Genomic DNA, 15,570 nt, shown 5'->3' on the forward strand with positions numbered 1-15,570 from the left:
GTTTTATGTCGATTAATCGCTTTTTTAAATCGATTTTAAAGTATCCTTGATTTCCGCTTTCAAAATTTGTCTTCTGCTTGTCTTTTCAATTAAGATTTACGAAGGCGTGTAGGACTCGTTCGTCTTGACGGGTACAAGACAAGACAGGTAGTTTAACCAACCCGGCTTCGAGATGAAAATTGCGGTATATTATTTGAAAAGTGATTCTTTGTTTTCGTGGAAATACTGATTTCATTTACAAGTTTTATTAATAGGTGCTTGAAATTCTACTGTGTTTGAACGTGATCTCGCACGTGGTTTTCGGCTTGGACGATTCGCTGGTGTCATGTTCTGGAGGCTCGTCTCTTTTAGGCTTAGATAAATGGAATAGTACCGATCTACGTTGCTGTGACCCATCAGGCGTTTGCTATGGTTATGATATCCAATCTGTTGCAATTAAAGTGACCCATTCACTGCAGAATATGCTAAATGCCACACTACCCATTCCAAGATCTACCCAATACAAGGGGTGAGTACCAAATATCTGTTAGAATTATTATGGTACTATTACATTGTAAAGGAATTATAGTCCACCCAAAGAAGAATCCCGAATTGGTGCTAGGCATGAAGCTGTCCATGTTCATTCTAGTGAAGCTGATGAGGAAGTTGACTCTCCAGTCACCCCCTGCTGTCGGAGCAAACTTTCTGTCTTTTACCCCATTACTGGAATTTCTGCCACTTCAAGCAAGTATAATCTCACTAGTTAGAGTTTTCAACTATTGCTGTGGCTTAGTATATTAGTACTAGAACTTATTATTTCTGCTCGTGAAACTATCTTTAAGCTGCATAATCCAGCACAGATCTTGCTTTAATACCTTGATAAACTTGGTCCAATTAGTTGATGGAGTTTTCCTTTTTCATATTCTTACCAACCTGATCCCAGACAACTTTTGAATGTTTCCCGCTGTTTGCCCACCCTCATTTTATCGATCGGGGTCGCGCAGATGCGTGCTATTGATTATTTGAGCTTCTTGCCAAGAATAGCATGATACTGTTTGTTTGTTTATTTATTTTCAATATCACTTGCTATGCAATCCACAGGGAAACGCGTGGCCGTCGTTCAGATCGAACCTTTCAAACAGCCGGTGGTCTACGAACGCTGCCATGAAAGGAAATGCCGCATCTTACGTGGCAACTGCGTTCAAGTAAGAATAGAATCGATTTATCTTTGAAAATAGAACTGACCCTCTCCCCCCCTCCGCTCACTCCACCGCATCCTCTTTTAAGCTCAAATCCGACTGCATTCCTATCTCTCGCTCATAGGTTTATGCACCCCAACCGTTATATATTCTACAAGCGGGCGAGGGTGGCGAATTGGCTGCCAAACTCGATTTCATCTTGGTCGAAGCCGGCTGTCAATGTCAGACGCGTCCCGTGGGCGATGGAGCCCCTCTCTCCGGCACGATGGGAGTGGACGCCAGTGTTGCCGAAGCCCTTCGTATCATCACAGGCTCTGACTTTGACGCAGATTATTTCACCATGTTGGCCTCCATCGATGCAGCGTCTGCGATTGCCGGACCCAATCAGGCGACAATTCGCCCTGCAGTCTCTGTTGCTACCACTACGTCCGCAGCCAATACGGATGCACCGATTATCGATCCGCACGAACTTGGCAACCCTACTACTGTCATCGCCAGTCCAACTGCTTCCACTCCCCTCGCCAGCTCTCGGCAGACAGAGATGATAACAAGCTCATCCTCCCCCGAGTCAAGTCACGATCTTAGCAGCGGCAATGAGATCACGTCTCCTTCACCTTTCGAATGGACGACAACTACCACCGTTCTACCCCTGCCCGTACTACCCGATCACGGCCAACCTATCCTAATCCTTCCTGGTCAATTTAATCCCTTATTACAGTTCCTAAAAAATTTCCAGAACAATCAGTTTTGATGACCAAAAAACAAATGAAAGAGAGAGACAGTTTATCTGAATAAAAAGCAGAAATTGTTTATTTTTTTTCAACAGCATGGTGTTTTAAATTGGTACTAATACTACTGTCTTTGTTATTCGATCGAGTGAGGACCGTGTCCATTCAAATGGCGTCTCTGCTGCGAAGGAGACAGGTCGGATGGCCTGCGAGTAACTCTATAGGCCAATAATTGGACGTCAGAGTCTGGCTCGTCGTCGTCGTGCTTCTCGTCGATCAGCTGGAACATCCCTTGTCCTCCCCTGGAAGCAAATACAAAGCAATAGGGAGTCGGCAATTCGACCCAATATCGATTATCTGCACTGACCTGCTGAGTGGACTTCTTTGTTGAACGTCGATGTCAAATGGAGGAGGGGCGGCGGCGGTGGCTTGTTCCTCATCATCGTCAAACGGGCGGATGGCCAAAATTTGAACTGGTGAACTCTGGGCACTCAAAAACTCATCCGGTAATGAATGCGGTGGTGGGGGGAAGTCTTCCCCAGACTCATCTTCGTCCGTCGTCGGAGGGAGTGGAGAACGCGGTGGCGGTGGCGGTGCTGCTGATGCTTGAACATTCACTGATACTGTCAATGGGATACTTTCGTGAACAAAGTCCGGCTCCAATTTTGAACCATTCACCGTGTAACCGCCACGTCGGCTGCCCTGGAACGTTCGAAATGTGGCTTTGCTTCGACCGACTAGATCTCGAACGCTATTACGTCCAGGACTTATCGAGGCGATTTGATCCTCTTCTCCGAGGAATTCCACTGCCACTTTCACAGTAGGACTGGGAGGTTGTGATGGTTCCCATTCGAGATCTGAATATGAATGATCCTTAATATCTTTAGGCGGTTCGGGATGACAAATGTCACATTAATTATTCTTTCTTTTTTAGATTTGTACCTTCAGAAATATCTTTACCGCCTAATTTAGGCCAATCTGGTTTGGATTTTAATTCTTTTTCAATCTTTTGATAAGTATGACGTGGCGGGCGAATGCGGTTGATGCGTGGCCACACCCAGTGGTACATCCACCCACGGATCAGGTATTTCTATTCCCAATTTAAATAATTAAACGCCATGACTAGAGTGCGCTGTATAAGTTGCTTTTCTTTGTACCTCCCAGCAGAAGCAGAATAGACCGCCGGCGAGACCCAACACCAGGATAACTACTGTATATTCAGTATGTGGCGGGGTTTTAAAATTGCACCAGTAAACGAATCCCTCGTTAGTTATAAACATGACGCAAAGCACTGCGACAGTCGCCTCAAGGAACCAGGCAATAAAGATCTCTGCATAAATTTCAAATTCATTATTTAGTGTAGGCATTTCATTTATCATTTTGTTTCTATTGATTTTTTTTGTTTGTTCTTACTGTTGGTGAAACTGCTGCGGCTGTAAGGTTCACTCGGAGAGAAAACAAACGCCGCCACTATCGAGCCGATACACATCAAATAGAAAATGGTCGTTTCTTCATAACAAGGATTGGGTGGATGCTTGCCCGGTTCAAAAACGAACGGTTCAAACCTCCAAAAATGTATGATTGCAATTAATTTGAATGAAATACGTTACTAATTGTTTTCTGTCGGGAGACTTACCAGGGTTGAGCATGGCAATAAAACCAACCAATTAACATAATGACGGTCTGCCATCCGACGAACGTGAAGAAAGAAAAGAGCGGCAAGAATGCCCACAAGTGCCGGAGTGGTCTGCGCGGATGAAGGTATTTGGGTGGAGTGGTGTTGCCAATGGTGAAGAAAGGAACGATGGCAATCCCGAAATCCCAAATCACGTACTGGAAATCACTCGGGGTCGTCGATATCTTAACCAGTCCCAAAGATATTAGCACGAAAATGTACAACGTGACGAGCAGCGAACAAATGTTACCGAGTAAAGCATCAAGACGCCAACAAAGAAGATGAAACAAATGCCAATAGCAAACTGGAAGGTTCCGAATGCTGCGTCGAGTGTTGTCCGTCCTTCGCAAATCAGTGGAGCAACGCAGCTGATGTTGGTTTCTGCAGGTAACATGTAAGATTTTCGTTATTAAGAATAAGTTAAGCCAAGCATTGTGTACCGAAATTAATACCTTGTGACGTGAAGGGAGCGGCCACCGAAGCATCTGCCATGGAAAGAGAAATACCCGCGTCGGCCGTCCTTAGAGCACCGCAGTCGTTGCATCCATCACCCACCATGGCAACCTGACGCCTATAAGTTGGTTTGAGCCGGCCAGTCACGTACTAGATTGCTAGTTTATCTAAAACTTTTTTTTTTTTTTTTTTTTTTTCAGGGAGGGGTGAAGGGTGGGCCAAGTTTGCTTACCCAATTTTCTGTAGGGCCTCAATCAGATGTTGCTTGTGCTCGGGTGCCATGCGAGCAAAGACTTTACCCCGATGAATGCACTTGTCAAGCAGTACCGGATCGTGAATACGAAGTAACTCGAAACTAGGGCCGTCCATGGCGAAGCAATAGTTTCCATTGTGAACATCCTGCATTTTTCGCATCTGCCAAGGTTGGTGGTAATTATCGATTGGATTTTTCTCTTGGATGAAAAGGAATGAATGGACTATTGATTAAACAACAAACCGTTCCGGCGATAAATTCCGGCATGGCCAGCGGATCGTTGTAAAGGACTTGAAGATGCTGGGCGCCGTGAATTGATGCAGGTATAATTGCAGCTTCGACTTGAATGATTCTTTGCACTCGATCGATCATATCACAATCTTTGGCCACTGTAACGGCCGTCTGTAGGTTGTCACCCGTCACCATCACCGTCCGGATGTGGGCTTCGTGCAGGATGCGAATAGCCGGGATCGTTTCCTTTTTCAACTGATTCCGCATGATCAATAGACCAATCAATTCCGGATTGGCTTCCACCTCGTCACGAGTCATTTGCTGGATGTGAGTCCAAGTGAAGTGAGGACTCAGGGTTTTTACAGCCAACGCTATGACTCTGTATCCCTGGATGGTGTAGTGTTTCAGCACCGCGTAGTAATTCGAAGGTACTATAAAACAAAACAACCATCAATTATTCAACAATTTTAAATTTACAGAGACCTTGTTTGTGCGATTGAAATGGTACCTGTAACGGGATCGCAAAGTTCCGCAATGATTTCGGGGGCTCCTTTGATGAAGACATTGTAGCGTTCATTTCCCTTGCGCTGAGCAATCACCTTTTTTGTTTGAAGGGGGAGCAGGAAACCAAGTCAGTGGAATAATCCAATTAGTTGATGAAACGAAAGGTTTATACCGTCATCCGTTTGATCGTCGACTCGAAGGGGAATCGTTTGAGCAATCCGTACTCCACCGTTGGATGTGGTGAACTTTCTTGATTCTCGTTCCACGACGGTGAGCTGACCAAGTAAGGTGTTTCCACCCCGTAATCTGCGTTGACTCCGGTCGGTCCGTCGGCGAAATTCCATTTGGTTGCGTCGAACATTTTCCGATCGATCGAGTATCCATTTAACTGATCGTTAACTTTGATCAGCGTATGGCAAGTTGCTGCGGCTTGCAACAACGAATGAGCCTCGGATAGTGACGACAACTGGAGCACCGGTTTCCGGAATTCTCCTTCTTGGATGGGAATGGCGCCAGCCAAATCGATATCCGTTTCCGTCAAGGTACCAGTCTTTTGACAAAATTGATTGTTGTTTACATGATTAATTAAAGTGCGTTTTGGTTTGCTTTTCTTAGAAATGATTGAAATACTTTGTCGAAGCAAGCGACGTCGACTCCGCCACTTAAGCTAATGTGTTTGGCACTGAGGCAGAAGATCTTCTTTTCTCGGAGACGACGTTGCGCAAAGGCTGTAGTTGCTGTTAAAGCGGCCGGAAGCATGGGCGGAACGACGAACGTCACAATGTCGAGTGAGTGGAGAATAATCTCTTTGGTGTTCCCCTGGTGAATTCCACAAGTTATTCACATTTATTTACTGCAATTTTATTGAGTAGTAACTGCTATACGTACACCATTCCTGATCCAGGTATACATGGAGAAGATCATTCCTCCCAATCCAAAGACCAGGAATAAAATTGCTACTTGAATCAAATCGGCGTAGAAGCGGAAATGGATTGGTTTCGGGAATAAAATGGCCCGGATGAGTTCTCCTTTGCTCGTCATAAATCCTGCAATGTCATTCAATGTCGAGTCAGCGTGACTATTATTATAGGATTCTTTTTTTTACTATACTTTCAGAGTACCTGTTCTGATGACGACAGCTTTCAGGAAGACGTTATTTCCTTGCGGGCGACCTTGTAGCAGCTGCGTCCCGTTGAAGAGAATGTGACGCTTGTGCACTTCGTACTCGAAAGTTTCACGGTCTTCGGGTACAGGCATCTATCGGAAAAACAACAACAGCAAGAAAAGTTCAAGCCCCCTCTCTATCCCATGGATTTAGATAGACCGGCAGCTTACTTTAGTGATGGGGTAGCTTTCGCCCGTCAACATGGACTCGTCTACAGAGCAAGTTCCCTCCACCAAAACAGCATCGCAATGGAAAGGCACTTTGTCTTCTAGAGGGTTGATGCAGAGAATATCACCCGGAACGAGCTGCTGAGTTAAAATCCTTTTCTCTATACGGCGTACGAAAAACAAATAGCTTTTATAAGTACGTTTCTATTTGTATTTAGTGAATTTTCCGTTTGATACCTACGCCACCGCGAACCACAGTCGCTGATCCTGCAACTTGAACTTTTTTCTTCAAGGATAACATGTGCTGCAATCACACAAGAATCGACATGTTTATTGGTAAGTGTGTTTTTTATTGAATTGTAAAATAGGATTTGTATACTTTTCTAGTTTCGTAAACGCTGGAACCGACTGCTATCATCGTGGTAGCTAGAACCAGAGCTGAATAATCGTAATAGGATTGAGCCATCCAGACGACGATAGTATAGAATTGGAATAGGTAGAATGGGTTGGAAATCTTGTCGAAAACGTAATAATAGAATTAGGCCAAACAGGGTGTAAGATAAGATTTTTATTAGATTGTTACTTAATCAGTGTAGGTATTACCTCTTTTAGAATAAGCCGGTAAACTGGTAATACTGTTATCCGGATAAAGTTGGCTCCGTATTTTTGATGTCTCTCATTAACTTCTTGTAGTCCCAATCCACCTGGATTCTCGTGAAACGATTGAAACTCTGCATTTTCATCGTAGCATCTGTAACGTGGATTGACGATTGATTTTTTGTTTAGCAGAACTTAAAACACACCTTAAAACTCCAAACTTACTTCAAACGGTTGAACTGAAGTGTCTTCTTGTCCCAAATGTATTTGACTTTTTTGTTGACAAAGAAACGAGTTTTGGGCTCCAGGATTGGTCCACATCTTTCTTCTGCTGCATCTTCTTCGTAGAAGACTCCAAACGTATCCTTGTTTTTTACCCCCCAGAATTTCAGTCATTAAAAGTCTTGTATTAGTTATTCATGTGGTTACTGTACCTTGACTAGGATTTTCGAAGCGTGTTCGAGTGAGCATTCCTTATAAAACATCCACATCTTGATATCCTTGCGCCAAACGAGTAGAACGAGTAGCAAACCCAACGTCAGAATCAAAGCCGCACATGCCAAGGCGCATCGTCCTCGATGGACGCGGTATCCTCTCACTTCCAATTCGTCGGTTCCATCAGCGTTGATTTTGACGGGCAGCGAGTCGCTTTGTCCCATTACGACGGTTTGCTGACCAACATCCAACTTAGCAAGCACATAGGGGTGTACACGCTACGCACTCTGCCTTTTGTCCCGGTACCTTTCACATCCCCCAAAAGAAAATCTTATCAGTTTATTTTCTTTTTTTCATTATCGTAAGATTGAGAGATAATGGCGGCGACGGCGGAATCTTTCAGTGTTGGCCTAGTAAATGACTTATTACGACACTATCTGCTGTTTCTATCCGGTACAACGAACAAAACACGCAATTGCGTTTACTTCCGAATTTCTCAACATTTATTCAAATCGTTTCCGAATAAAGGCAACAGCTTCGTATTAGAAAAAAAGCCAAAGAATTTGGTTTTTCACTAAATTAAAATGAAACTTGCCGACCGGCTGCCTCTTGTACGTGCAATCAAAACTTTTTTGCTGTTGCTATGCGATATCTCAGACTATAAACAGACACCGCAATTGTTGATTTATTAAGTAATTGCGAGTCGAGTGTCTTCACTAACATTATGTACATTTCTCTGAAGCATGTAATAACCATAAATGATAAAGGTAGTATGTTTTTTTCTTGTTAAATTGTTAATGGGCAGTACGTTTGGGAAGATTATTTTTTAAAAGTTGTTCTAAGAGACATCTAGTCGGCAGTAACTGAAACTGAAAAAAAAAATCCTGTTTCGATTTATCTTTTCACGGAGGTATTTCATTCCACTTATCACTAAGGATTATCACTAAGGATTTAGCATAGTCATCATCCTAAATTTCAATAGGTAATAAAAATATTGCTCTTGGACAAAAATTGGTATCAATTATGTAAGTGTCCTCAATTAAAGTCAAAATTCGCTTCTGCTTACGCTGAGGTGGAAACGAAAGAAAAGACTTTTTTAAAAATATCATAACGAATAAAAATTGCAAGGGAAATTATGCGAAAAAGAAAGTATCGTAAATGAGTCAAATAACCTATCATTCAAGCGCTTATTTAAAATAATTCGGATCGCCCCTATCTCAACCTTTCCTTCCTTTTTTGCACTTTCCGAGTTTCGTGTCGACTAACCTGTTACAGTACTTTGAAATTTATCTGAGCAACTTGGATTAAAAGCACGAATCCAATGTCCAACAACCGAGGCCGAAAGATACTGACTGTCTTTCATTCCTGTCCCCATACGTATTCTTTTTTCATACTCTTCTTCATGTATGAACAAATCCGGCAACTTAATTGGTATCCGCTGGCCTTGTCAAATCTTTTATTAATCCCTCCATTTGATTTCGACTTTAGGCCAGAATGTGGTACAGACTCAGCATCCGGTTCTCACTAATGCAGGATGCTTAAAATATTTTAATGTTTGATTCTTTGATGTGCAGTGACATTGACGAGTGATCAAGTGTTCTGTGTAGCCGCTGGAGCGAATCCACAATTTGACCCCTTGTGTTCTTAGCGTCAATCAGTCAATCATTTTTTTTTCTTATTTTGTCTGTGCCTTTTGTTGCGCCGTCTGAACTGATAATAGCTTATGTAAAATTGTAAACAATGATTTGTCGAATAACTTTTTTAGTCCATTAGGTCAACTTTATTTTAAATCTTATCTGACAACTAAGCAAATTTATCACTTAAGAATTCAATATGTAATTGTTATTTCAAAAAATACTATGTGCAAACTAAGTTTTTGGTTAAAAATTTATTTTCTCCTATTTTCGCGCTCTACAAAGTATATTTCATTTTGGCCATTTGGCAACTGTGTTAATTGCGTTTTGACTTCTGTGGATGCGTCTGCTACAATTTTGACAGAACTCCTACTATGTTCTTCAATTGCAGGCAATATTTCTGCCGAAGAATATGACAGTCCAATCAAATTGAATCTGATTCGTAGTTTTTTTCATCTTTGTGAGTAATGAGTTATTATACACGTTCACGTGCATCTTCTGCTCTATATTCCCCCTTAATTGAAAATGGTTACGAAATCACTAATGATGGTAAGTATACTTAATAGTATTTTGTAAAAATTTTGCTTTTGTTATGTAACATACTTTTCAAACCAATATAAAGTATATCAGTCAATCAAAGTCAGATCACCCTGACAGGCTCTATTACCTGTCACAGATCTTAGTAGTGTTGATACTGTGTATGCCTCTAAATAATGTCATCCTTAAAAATGAGTGATAGGAACTATGGGTTCAAAGGAGACAAATGTTCTTATCAGGTTTTGCAAGAAAGTAAAATTGTGGTAAAATTGTAAGAGCTTTGAAAATTGCCATTAGTTCAGTGTAGACTTTAATTCTATGTGGTCATGGAAATGGAACAAGATGCTGTTTCAGAGTCATCATCATCACGCTCATCAGTTTCTCAGACTTCTGTAAAGAAAGCTGATAAATATGGTGCTTTACACTTTAGTTTATACCTTTTCTCTTTCCATTTATAGAAAATAATAATGACAACATATTTGTAACTATCGTTTAGATGAGGGTGGCCCCAGAAGATCTACAAGAGCCGATTATGAAACTGCCATTGCAGCAACAGGTAATAATTGTCATTCTTGATTAAGCACCATTGACTTTTAAAATTCTTTCTCATGCAGATTATGGGAAATTTCACTATTGGTTGCTGCTAGCATGTGGTTGGGCTAATGCAGCTGATGCTGTTGAAATTTTGTAAGTGCTGTAGAAATTGTGTTTATTTATCCAAACATAACCATCTTTTAAATTGTTGCAGATGTGTTTCATTCTTATTGCCATCTGCAGAATGTGATCTCTTATTAACCTCCACCGACAAAGGAATCCTGTCTGCTATCGTTTTCCTCGGTACTTCGCTTTTAAATTTAATGCATCAATATAATATTTATTTTTATTTTTTTGCGCTTCCCATAGGGATGATGATAGGTGGTTACCTGTGGGGAGGGTTGGGTGATTCCTTAGGTCGGCGCGGCGTTTTGATGGTTTCTATGACCGTGAACGCTATTTTCGGAATGCTGTCAAGTTTAGCAATGACTTTCCCAACATTTTTAGTTCTTCGTTTCTTGTCAGGCCTTGGGTAATTAAATTTCATATTTGCAAAGCAATAACGCCATTAATTTAAAAATATTGAAATAGGATTGGTGGAAGCATTCCCGTGACTTGGTCCTATTATGCCGAGTTTCAACCCAAAGCAAGAAGAGGTGCTATGCTTTCATTTTTAGCTGCATTTTGGATGGTCGGAAACTTTGTAGTCGCAGGTAACATTTCAAAGCAATTGTTTGTTTCATAATATATCTTCAAATTTCAATATTTTACAAGGACTTGCATGGGCTATCATACCGCTCACATTTAGTTACGAATCTGCCAATTTCCAGTTCAATTCTTGGAGATTGTTCACATTATTGTGTGGCATCCCCAGCTTATCGGTAGCAGTTACTCTCATATTCTTTCCTGAATCTCCTCGATACTTGCTGTCGCAAGGTGACGAGGAAGGGGCATTGCAAGTGTTCCGCCGGATTTTTACCTCCAATACTGGTCGACCAGCTAGTCAGTACCCAGTATGTTGATAAGATGAAGCAAACGATGTTCCAAAATATTCAATTGATTTTCATTCTTTGTTTACAGTTTACCAATCTAGAGCTAGATGACGATATGTTATCCACAGCTTCACATCACGGAGAAAAACTGTTTCGAAGAATTAAAAAAATATGCCATCGAGTGGCGACTCAATCGAAAGCAGCTTTTGGCCCTACTGTCCGAAGATCAATGATTTTAATGATTATTATCAATTTCGCCATTCAGTTTGGGTAAAGTCAAAGGATTTCCGCAAAAATCTTTTGTTTTTTAACATTTTTTTTTTGGTTATCACTTATCAGCTATTATGGACTGTGGCTCTGGTTTCCAGAACTCTTCAATCGTCTACAAATTTACTACGAAGACCACAATGTTACCGTCTCTGTTTGCGAAGTGGTAGATTTTAAGCCAAACACTACAGGTCAAGATCCCTTTGAGCATTGTCAAGATGCATCACCACCCGACAATCAAGTTTTTATCAACGCATTTATAGTCGCAATCGCTCCGTTACCTGCAAATGTGTGGACTATATTTCATATGGACAAATTAGGAAGGAAGTTCTTTCTCGGTAAGCTTTAAGAATACGATTCATGTTTATGTACGGAGGATATAACTGCAAATTTAAATGTAGTTTTTAGCATGATCGGGTCGGGACTTGCAGCATTTCTCATTTGGCTTGTACGTAGCAGCGCTGGTAATTTGGCATTGTCCTGCATCTTCGGAGCTGTTTCTACAATGGGCTTTAATGCATTGGACTGTCTGGGAGCGGAACTGTTTCCGACAAACGTTCGGTATTTTCTTGGATTTTTCTTCATTATTAATAACAAATAAAAAGATATTATTGATTTAGATCTACTGCGATGTCTATCACACTAGCTGCCGCAAGGTTAGGAGCGATATTAGGAAATATTATTTTCGGTGTTTTTGTTGATGTTGCTTGCGCCATTCCTATTCTCCTAGTCGCTACACTCTTGATCTGTAAGTCAAATTTACTCATACCTTATATTTTACTCATATAAACTTTTGAACGGATTTTTAAAAAATATATATTTTGTTGCAGTTGGTGGGCTACTAGGACTTTTGCTCCCTAATACAACCAAGGAGCCATTGCTATGATTTTTCATTATTTTGAATAATTAGGCCTATCCATTTGTAAACAAGTTTCTGTTGTGTAAACATCTATTTGAAAAAATGAATTTAAATCATGTTTATAAAGGTAAACTAAAATTGATTAAACAATTATACAACCCTCAATGCATGAATCTTTGTAGTAGAAATTATTATTGAATATTTAATTATTAAACATTTTACTTGGTCACTCGCTCTCTTTGCTTGTCTGTTCTCATAGTTCATAGACGTCCAATCCCATGTCCTCATAGACCTGTTCCATCCATCCAATTGGCCTATTGAACTAAAACCCTATGTATGGCACGCCTAGAAGGTAAAAAAAAAGTTAAAAAAAGATGCCATAGACAAAAGACAAGGCACATAAAATGATGAAAGAATGTCAAGAGCTCTTCCTTCTCGTTGTTGAAGTTTTGTTTTTATGTTTCTTTTAAACGTTTCTTCTTTCTGACGCTAGACAGCATTAACCTTTCATTTTCCACTGTAAGAAGCATCAGTTTAGTTACGTTTGTGCAGTCCACTGTAAGAAACAAAACAATTAGTTTAGTAACGTTTACTTTGCACATCTCTGAAGAAATTTCTCGCTTCCACTATTATGAAATTTTGGGTGATAACTGCCAGTTTCTGTTTCAGCAACAAAACTCACTTGTTGTATTTTTAATAATGTGTTTTTTTTTTTCTACTTCCGGTTTTCTCATTTCTGCCAGTAGTTTAGTAAATATTCATCTGACGCACAAAAGAACCACATATTCGTGATCCTCGTAAAATTTGTGGTAAAGTTCATGTTTTTGTTTGTACGTACGCGTACTTCCGGTTTCGAGAATTATCCTGAACTATAGTTCAGGAAAAATCTCGATTTTGACCAAATTCTGGATTTCGTTTAAATTACACTTAATCGACCCCAAATTTCACGTAGATCACGAATTTTTGGTTTATCTTGTCGACAGCTCAATGGTTAAGGAGCTATCGCTTACTTCCGGTATACTTCCGGAAAATTTGCATGAAACTAACAAGTGAGCTTTGTTCTCTGTAGAAAATTCTAAAGATTCCATGCTAATTTAAGCAAAAAGAATTGGTCTTTTTGATTACTTTTGTGACTTGTGACTATCTAAGGCCAGTCCTTTAGATATTGAGTTTTGAACGTGTCAAATAGATGGCGTTAAAGAATGTTGTTAGTTGTGTCACATATGGGTAATGGCGGTTCGTTGTCAAAAGTTCAGCCACAGCTATCTTCTTCGAAAATTACCAATGAATTCGTTGGTAAATTGACTAGATTTCCTGTGCAATTTGTTTGGCATGTGTTCTTTACCGAAAATGTGTTTAATAACATCATTATTTCTCCTCCATTTCCAGGGAAAAATGTGAAAGGTGCATGAAGCCAGTACTGTCAACTATTGTGTTAAAAATCCTGGTATCCTACTGAATATGTCATCCAAATGACAGAGTGGTAACAACCAATGCTAGCTTTAGTAAAGTATTGCTGGAACTAGTCGTCTCATCTTTTATTAGGATTCATCACTTTTATCAGCTAAATCATTCTATGGGACTTGCCAGATCGCCAACCCAAGCATGGACCAATTTCTCATTCCATCTTCTAGAGAACCTTACATAACCGATTGGTGGTTTAGTGTGTAAGTTTACTTGTCATGTCACTGAACTTATTTTGTTGCAGTCTTATATGTATTTTTAGTATTGTTCTGCACTTAAGTCTATCTAATGTCTAAGTTTAATTATTCTTTTAGATCATAGACATCAAGCACATTGTCATTGATGCCACAAATTATAGAAAAGGTGACTTTATTTTTTATTTACAGGTTTTAGGTTTCTAATGTAGCATGATAGACTTTATGAGAAGTTATGTGGTTCGAAGAAAAAGGACTATACAGTCAACAAGGTTCTTTCCTAACCTGTTGGCTGCTACCCTTGAATCTCCCTGTTTACTTCCTTGAACGGGTCCTCTTGATTTGAGGTACTGCTTTCTGTTGCTACAACCTTGTTTGAATATTATTGTCATCCAAATAAATCTCCATTCTACTTACAGGGTAATCCTTCGCTACTGATCACATCCACTGGTGAAAACCGACGAGAGAATGCTGTAATCCAAGACCGATAAATTGTGTAGTTAGATTAAATTACAAGTGCATTTCTGGGCTCCCTTCTTTTCTGTGGCCCCGTTTCCCTAACTAACCACTAACCAACGCCCGCCGGTGGTCACTCACCCGCTGTGAAACCAGGAGGAGGGGAGGGCTCTGGTTGAACGGGGACTTGGAAGGCGCATGATCCGACGAAAACTTTTAGAGGGTCATGAGTCTAACCCGGAAGCCTATTATGACTAATCGCTCCCCAGTAAAACTTGCCTCGCACTCTTCTCTCTTCTTCCATTTCCAGGTAATCTCCCTGGATCTACGCCGACACTGCATGTGCGAGTTTTAGCAAGCAATCCGCCACCCAATTTGACAAAGAGTGATAGTTTGTTTTCACGGAAATTTCGTCAGACGGTTACAAAATTTCTAATTCAACAATCTCATGTAGAACTTTGCATCTTGTCTACTGGTACAAATTGTGATTCTTTAAGCTTGATTAATTTAGGTGATGTGTTAAAAGCAATTGTGGGTAGCTAAACAATTGAACTAATCCACTTTTTCTGAATATTTTGGTTTTAGATCACTTTGTTGTTTTTAGATTTTCTTGTGATCTATCTTCAAAATATTCTGAAAAAGCGAATTAGTTCATTTTGTTGGCTACTCACAATTTTTTTAACAAATCTCATAAATAATCAAGCTTAAAGAATTGCAATTTGCACCAGTAGACTAGATGCAAATTTCTACATGAGATTGTTGAAATAGAAATTTTGTAACCGTCTGACGCAATTTCCGTGAAAACAAACTATCACTTTTTGTCAAATTGGGTGGCGGATTGCTTGCTAAAAAGCCTCGCACAAAAAAATTGTCTCGAACCGGAGGCTCTGTTTAATGAATTGTTTATTTTATATGTGTTCCTTAATAAAATTGAGTCTTAATTATTACATAGGTTTATTTATTTAACAATTGCATTTTTATATTACAGATATTTGTGGGGAAATTGGGGTTTAAGGAATAGATGTTGGTGGAAGTTATGGGGTTTAAGGAATGGATGTTGGTGGATGTTATGGGGTTTGAGAAATGTGGTTATATAGGTATATGGATGTGATAGACAAAGGATTTCATTTCTACCTTATTAAAACAAATCACGACTTCTTCTAGTTAATGAAAATCAATTGCCCCCCCCCCCAATCTCCTCCTCGCTGGTTTCCCAATCGCGAAGGCATGTTTATTATTTGTTCAAC

At 40.2% G+C, this 15,570-nt stretch overlaps 3 protein-coding genes across 5 annotated transcripts; 2 read left to right on the plus strand and 1 right to left on the minus strand.

Moving 5' to 3' along the window:
- The first annotated feature begins 56 nt into the window (after positions 1–56).
- LOC124200870 lies at positions 57–2,003 on the plus strand. Of its 2 annotated transcripts, none has more exons than XM_046597225.1 (5): positions 57–184; positions 255–508; positions 560–723; positions 1,081–1,184; positions 1,303–2,003. In XM_046597225.1, the coding sequence occupies exons 1-5, from the start codon at positions 173–175 to the stop codon at positions 1,927–1,929; spliced, it is 1,161 nt and encodes a 386-aa protein (XP_046453181.1). In that variant the 5' UTR covers positions 57–172; the 3' UTR covers positions 1,930–2,003. The 2 variants fall into 2 exon arrangements, with proteins under 2 accessions (XP_046453181.1, XP_046453182.1); XM_046597226.1 differs by having other exon boundaries at positions 58–184; positions 569–723.
- On the minus strand, positions 1,971–8,732 carry LOC124200848 (probable cation-transporting ATPase 13A5). Its single transcript, XM_046597180.1, has 22 exons — positions 8,653–8,732; positions 7,386–7,692; positions 7,177–7,316; positions 6,958–7,105; positions 6,734–6,868; positions 6,592–6,658; positions 6,358–6,515; positions 6,144–6,279; positions 5,911–6,068; positions 5,653–5,841; positions 5,195–5,572; positions 5,027–5,117; positions 4,531–4,949; positions 4,267–4,448; positions 4,034–4,152; positions 3,832–3,962; positions 3,543–3,766; positions 3,320–3,471; positions 3,064–3,236; positions 2,849–2,996; positions 2,274–2,763; positions 1,971–2,208 (listed from the first exon to the last, which is right to left on the minus strand). Exons 2-22 carry the CDS (start codon positions 7,608–7,610, stop codon positions 2,043–2,045), a joined length of 4,029 nt encoding a protein of 1,342 aa, XP_046453136.1. The 5' UTR covers positions 7,611–7,692; positions 8,653–8,732; the 3' UTR covers positions 1,971–2,042.
- Positions 8,733–9,343: 611 nt separating this feature from the next.
- On the plus strand, positions 9,344–12,374 carry LOC124200865 (synaptic vesicle glycoprotein 2C-like). Of its 2 annotated transcripts, none has more exons than XM_046597216.1 (12): positions 9,344–9,569; positions 10,054–10,113; positions 10,172–10,244; positions 10,306–10,394; positions 10,461–10,623; positions 10,683–10,804; positions 10,866–11,104; positions 11,172–11,353; positions 11,423–11,688; positions 11,752–11,911; positions 11,971–12,098; positions 12,181–12,374. In XM_046597216.1, the coding sequence occupies exons 1-12, from the start codon at positions 9,488–9,490 to the stop codon at positions 12,234–12,236; spliced, it is 1,620 nt and encodes a 539-aa protein (XP_046453172.1). In that variant the 5' UTR covers positions 9,344–9,487; the 3' UTR covers positions 12,237–12,374. The 2 variants fall into 2 exon arrangements, with proteins under 2 accessions (XP_046453172.1, XP_046453171.1); XM_046597215.1 differs by lacking the exon at positions 9,344–9,569 and adding an exon at positions 9,821–9,971.
- The last annotated feature ends 3,196 nt before the right edge of the window (positions 12,375–15,570 follow it).

Source organism: Daphnia pulex, chromosome 8 (genome assembly GCF_021134715.1).
Source record: "Daphnia pulex isolate KAP4 chromosome 8, ASM2113471v1".
NCBI classification, from domain to species: Eukaryota; Metazoa; Arthropoda; class Branchiopoda; order Diplostraca; family Daphniidae; genus Daphnia; species Daphnia pulex.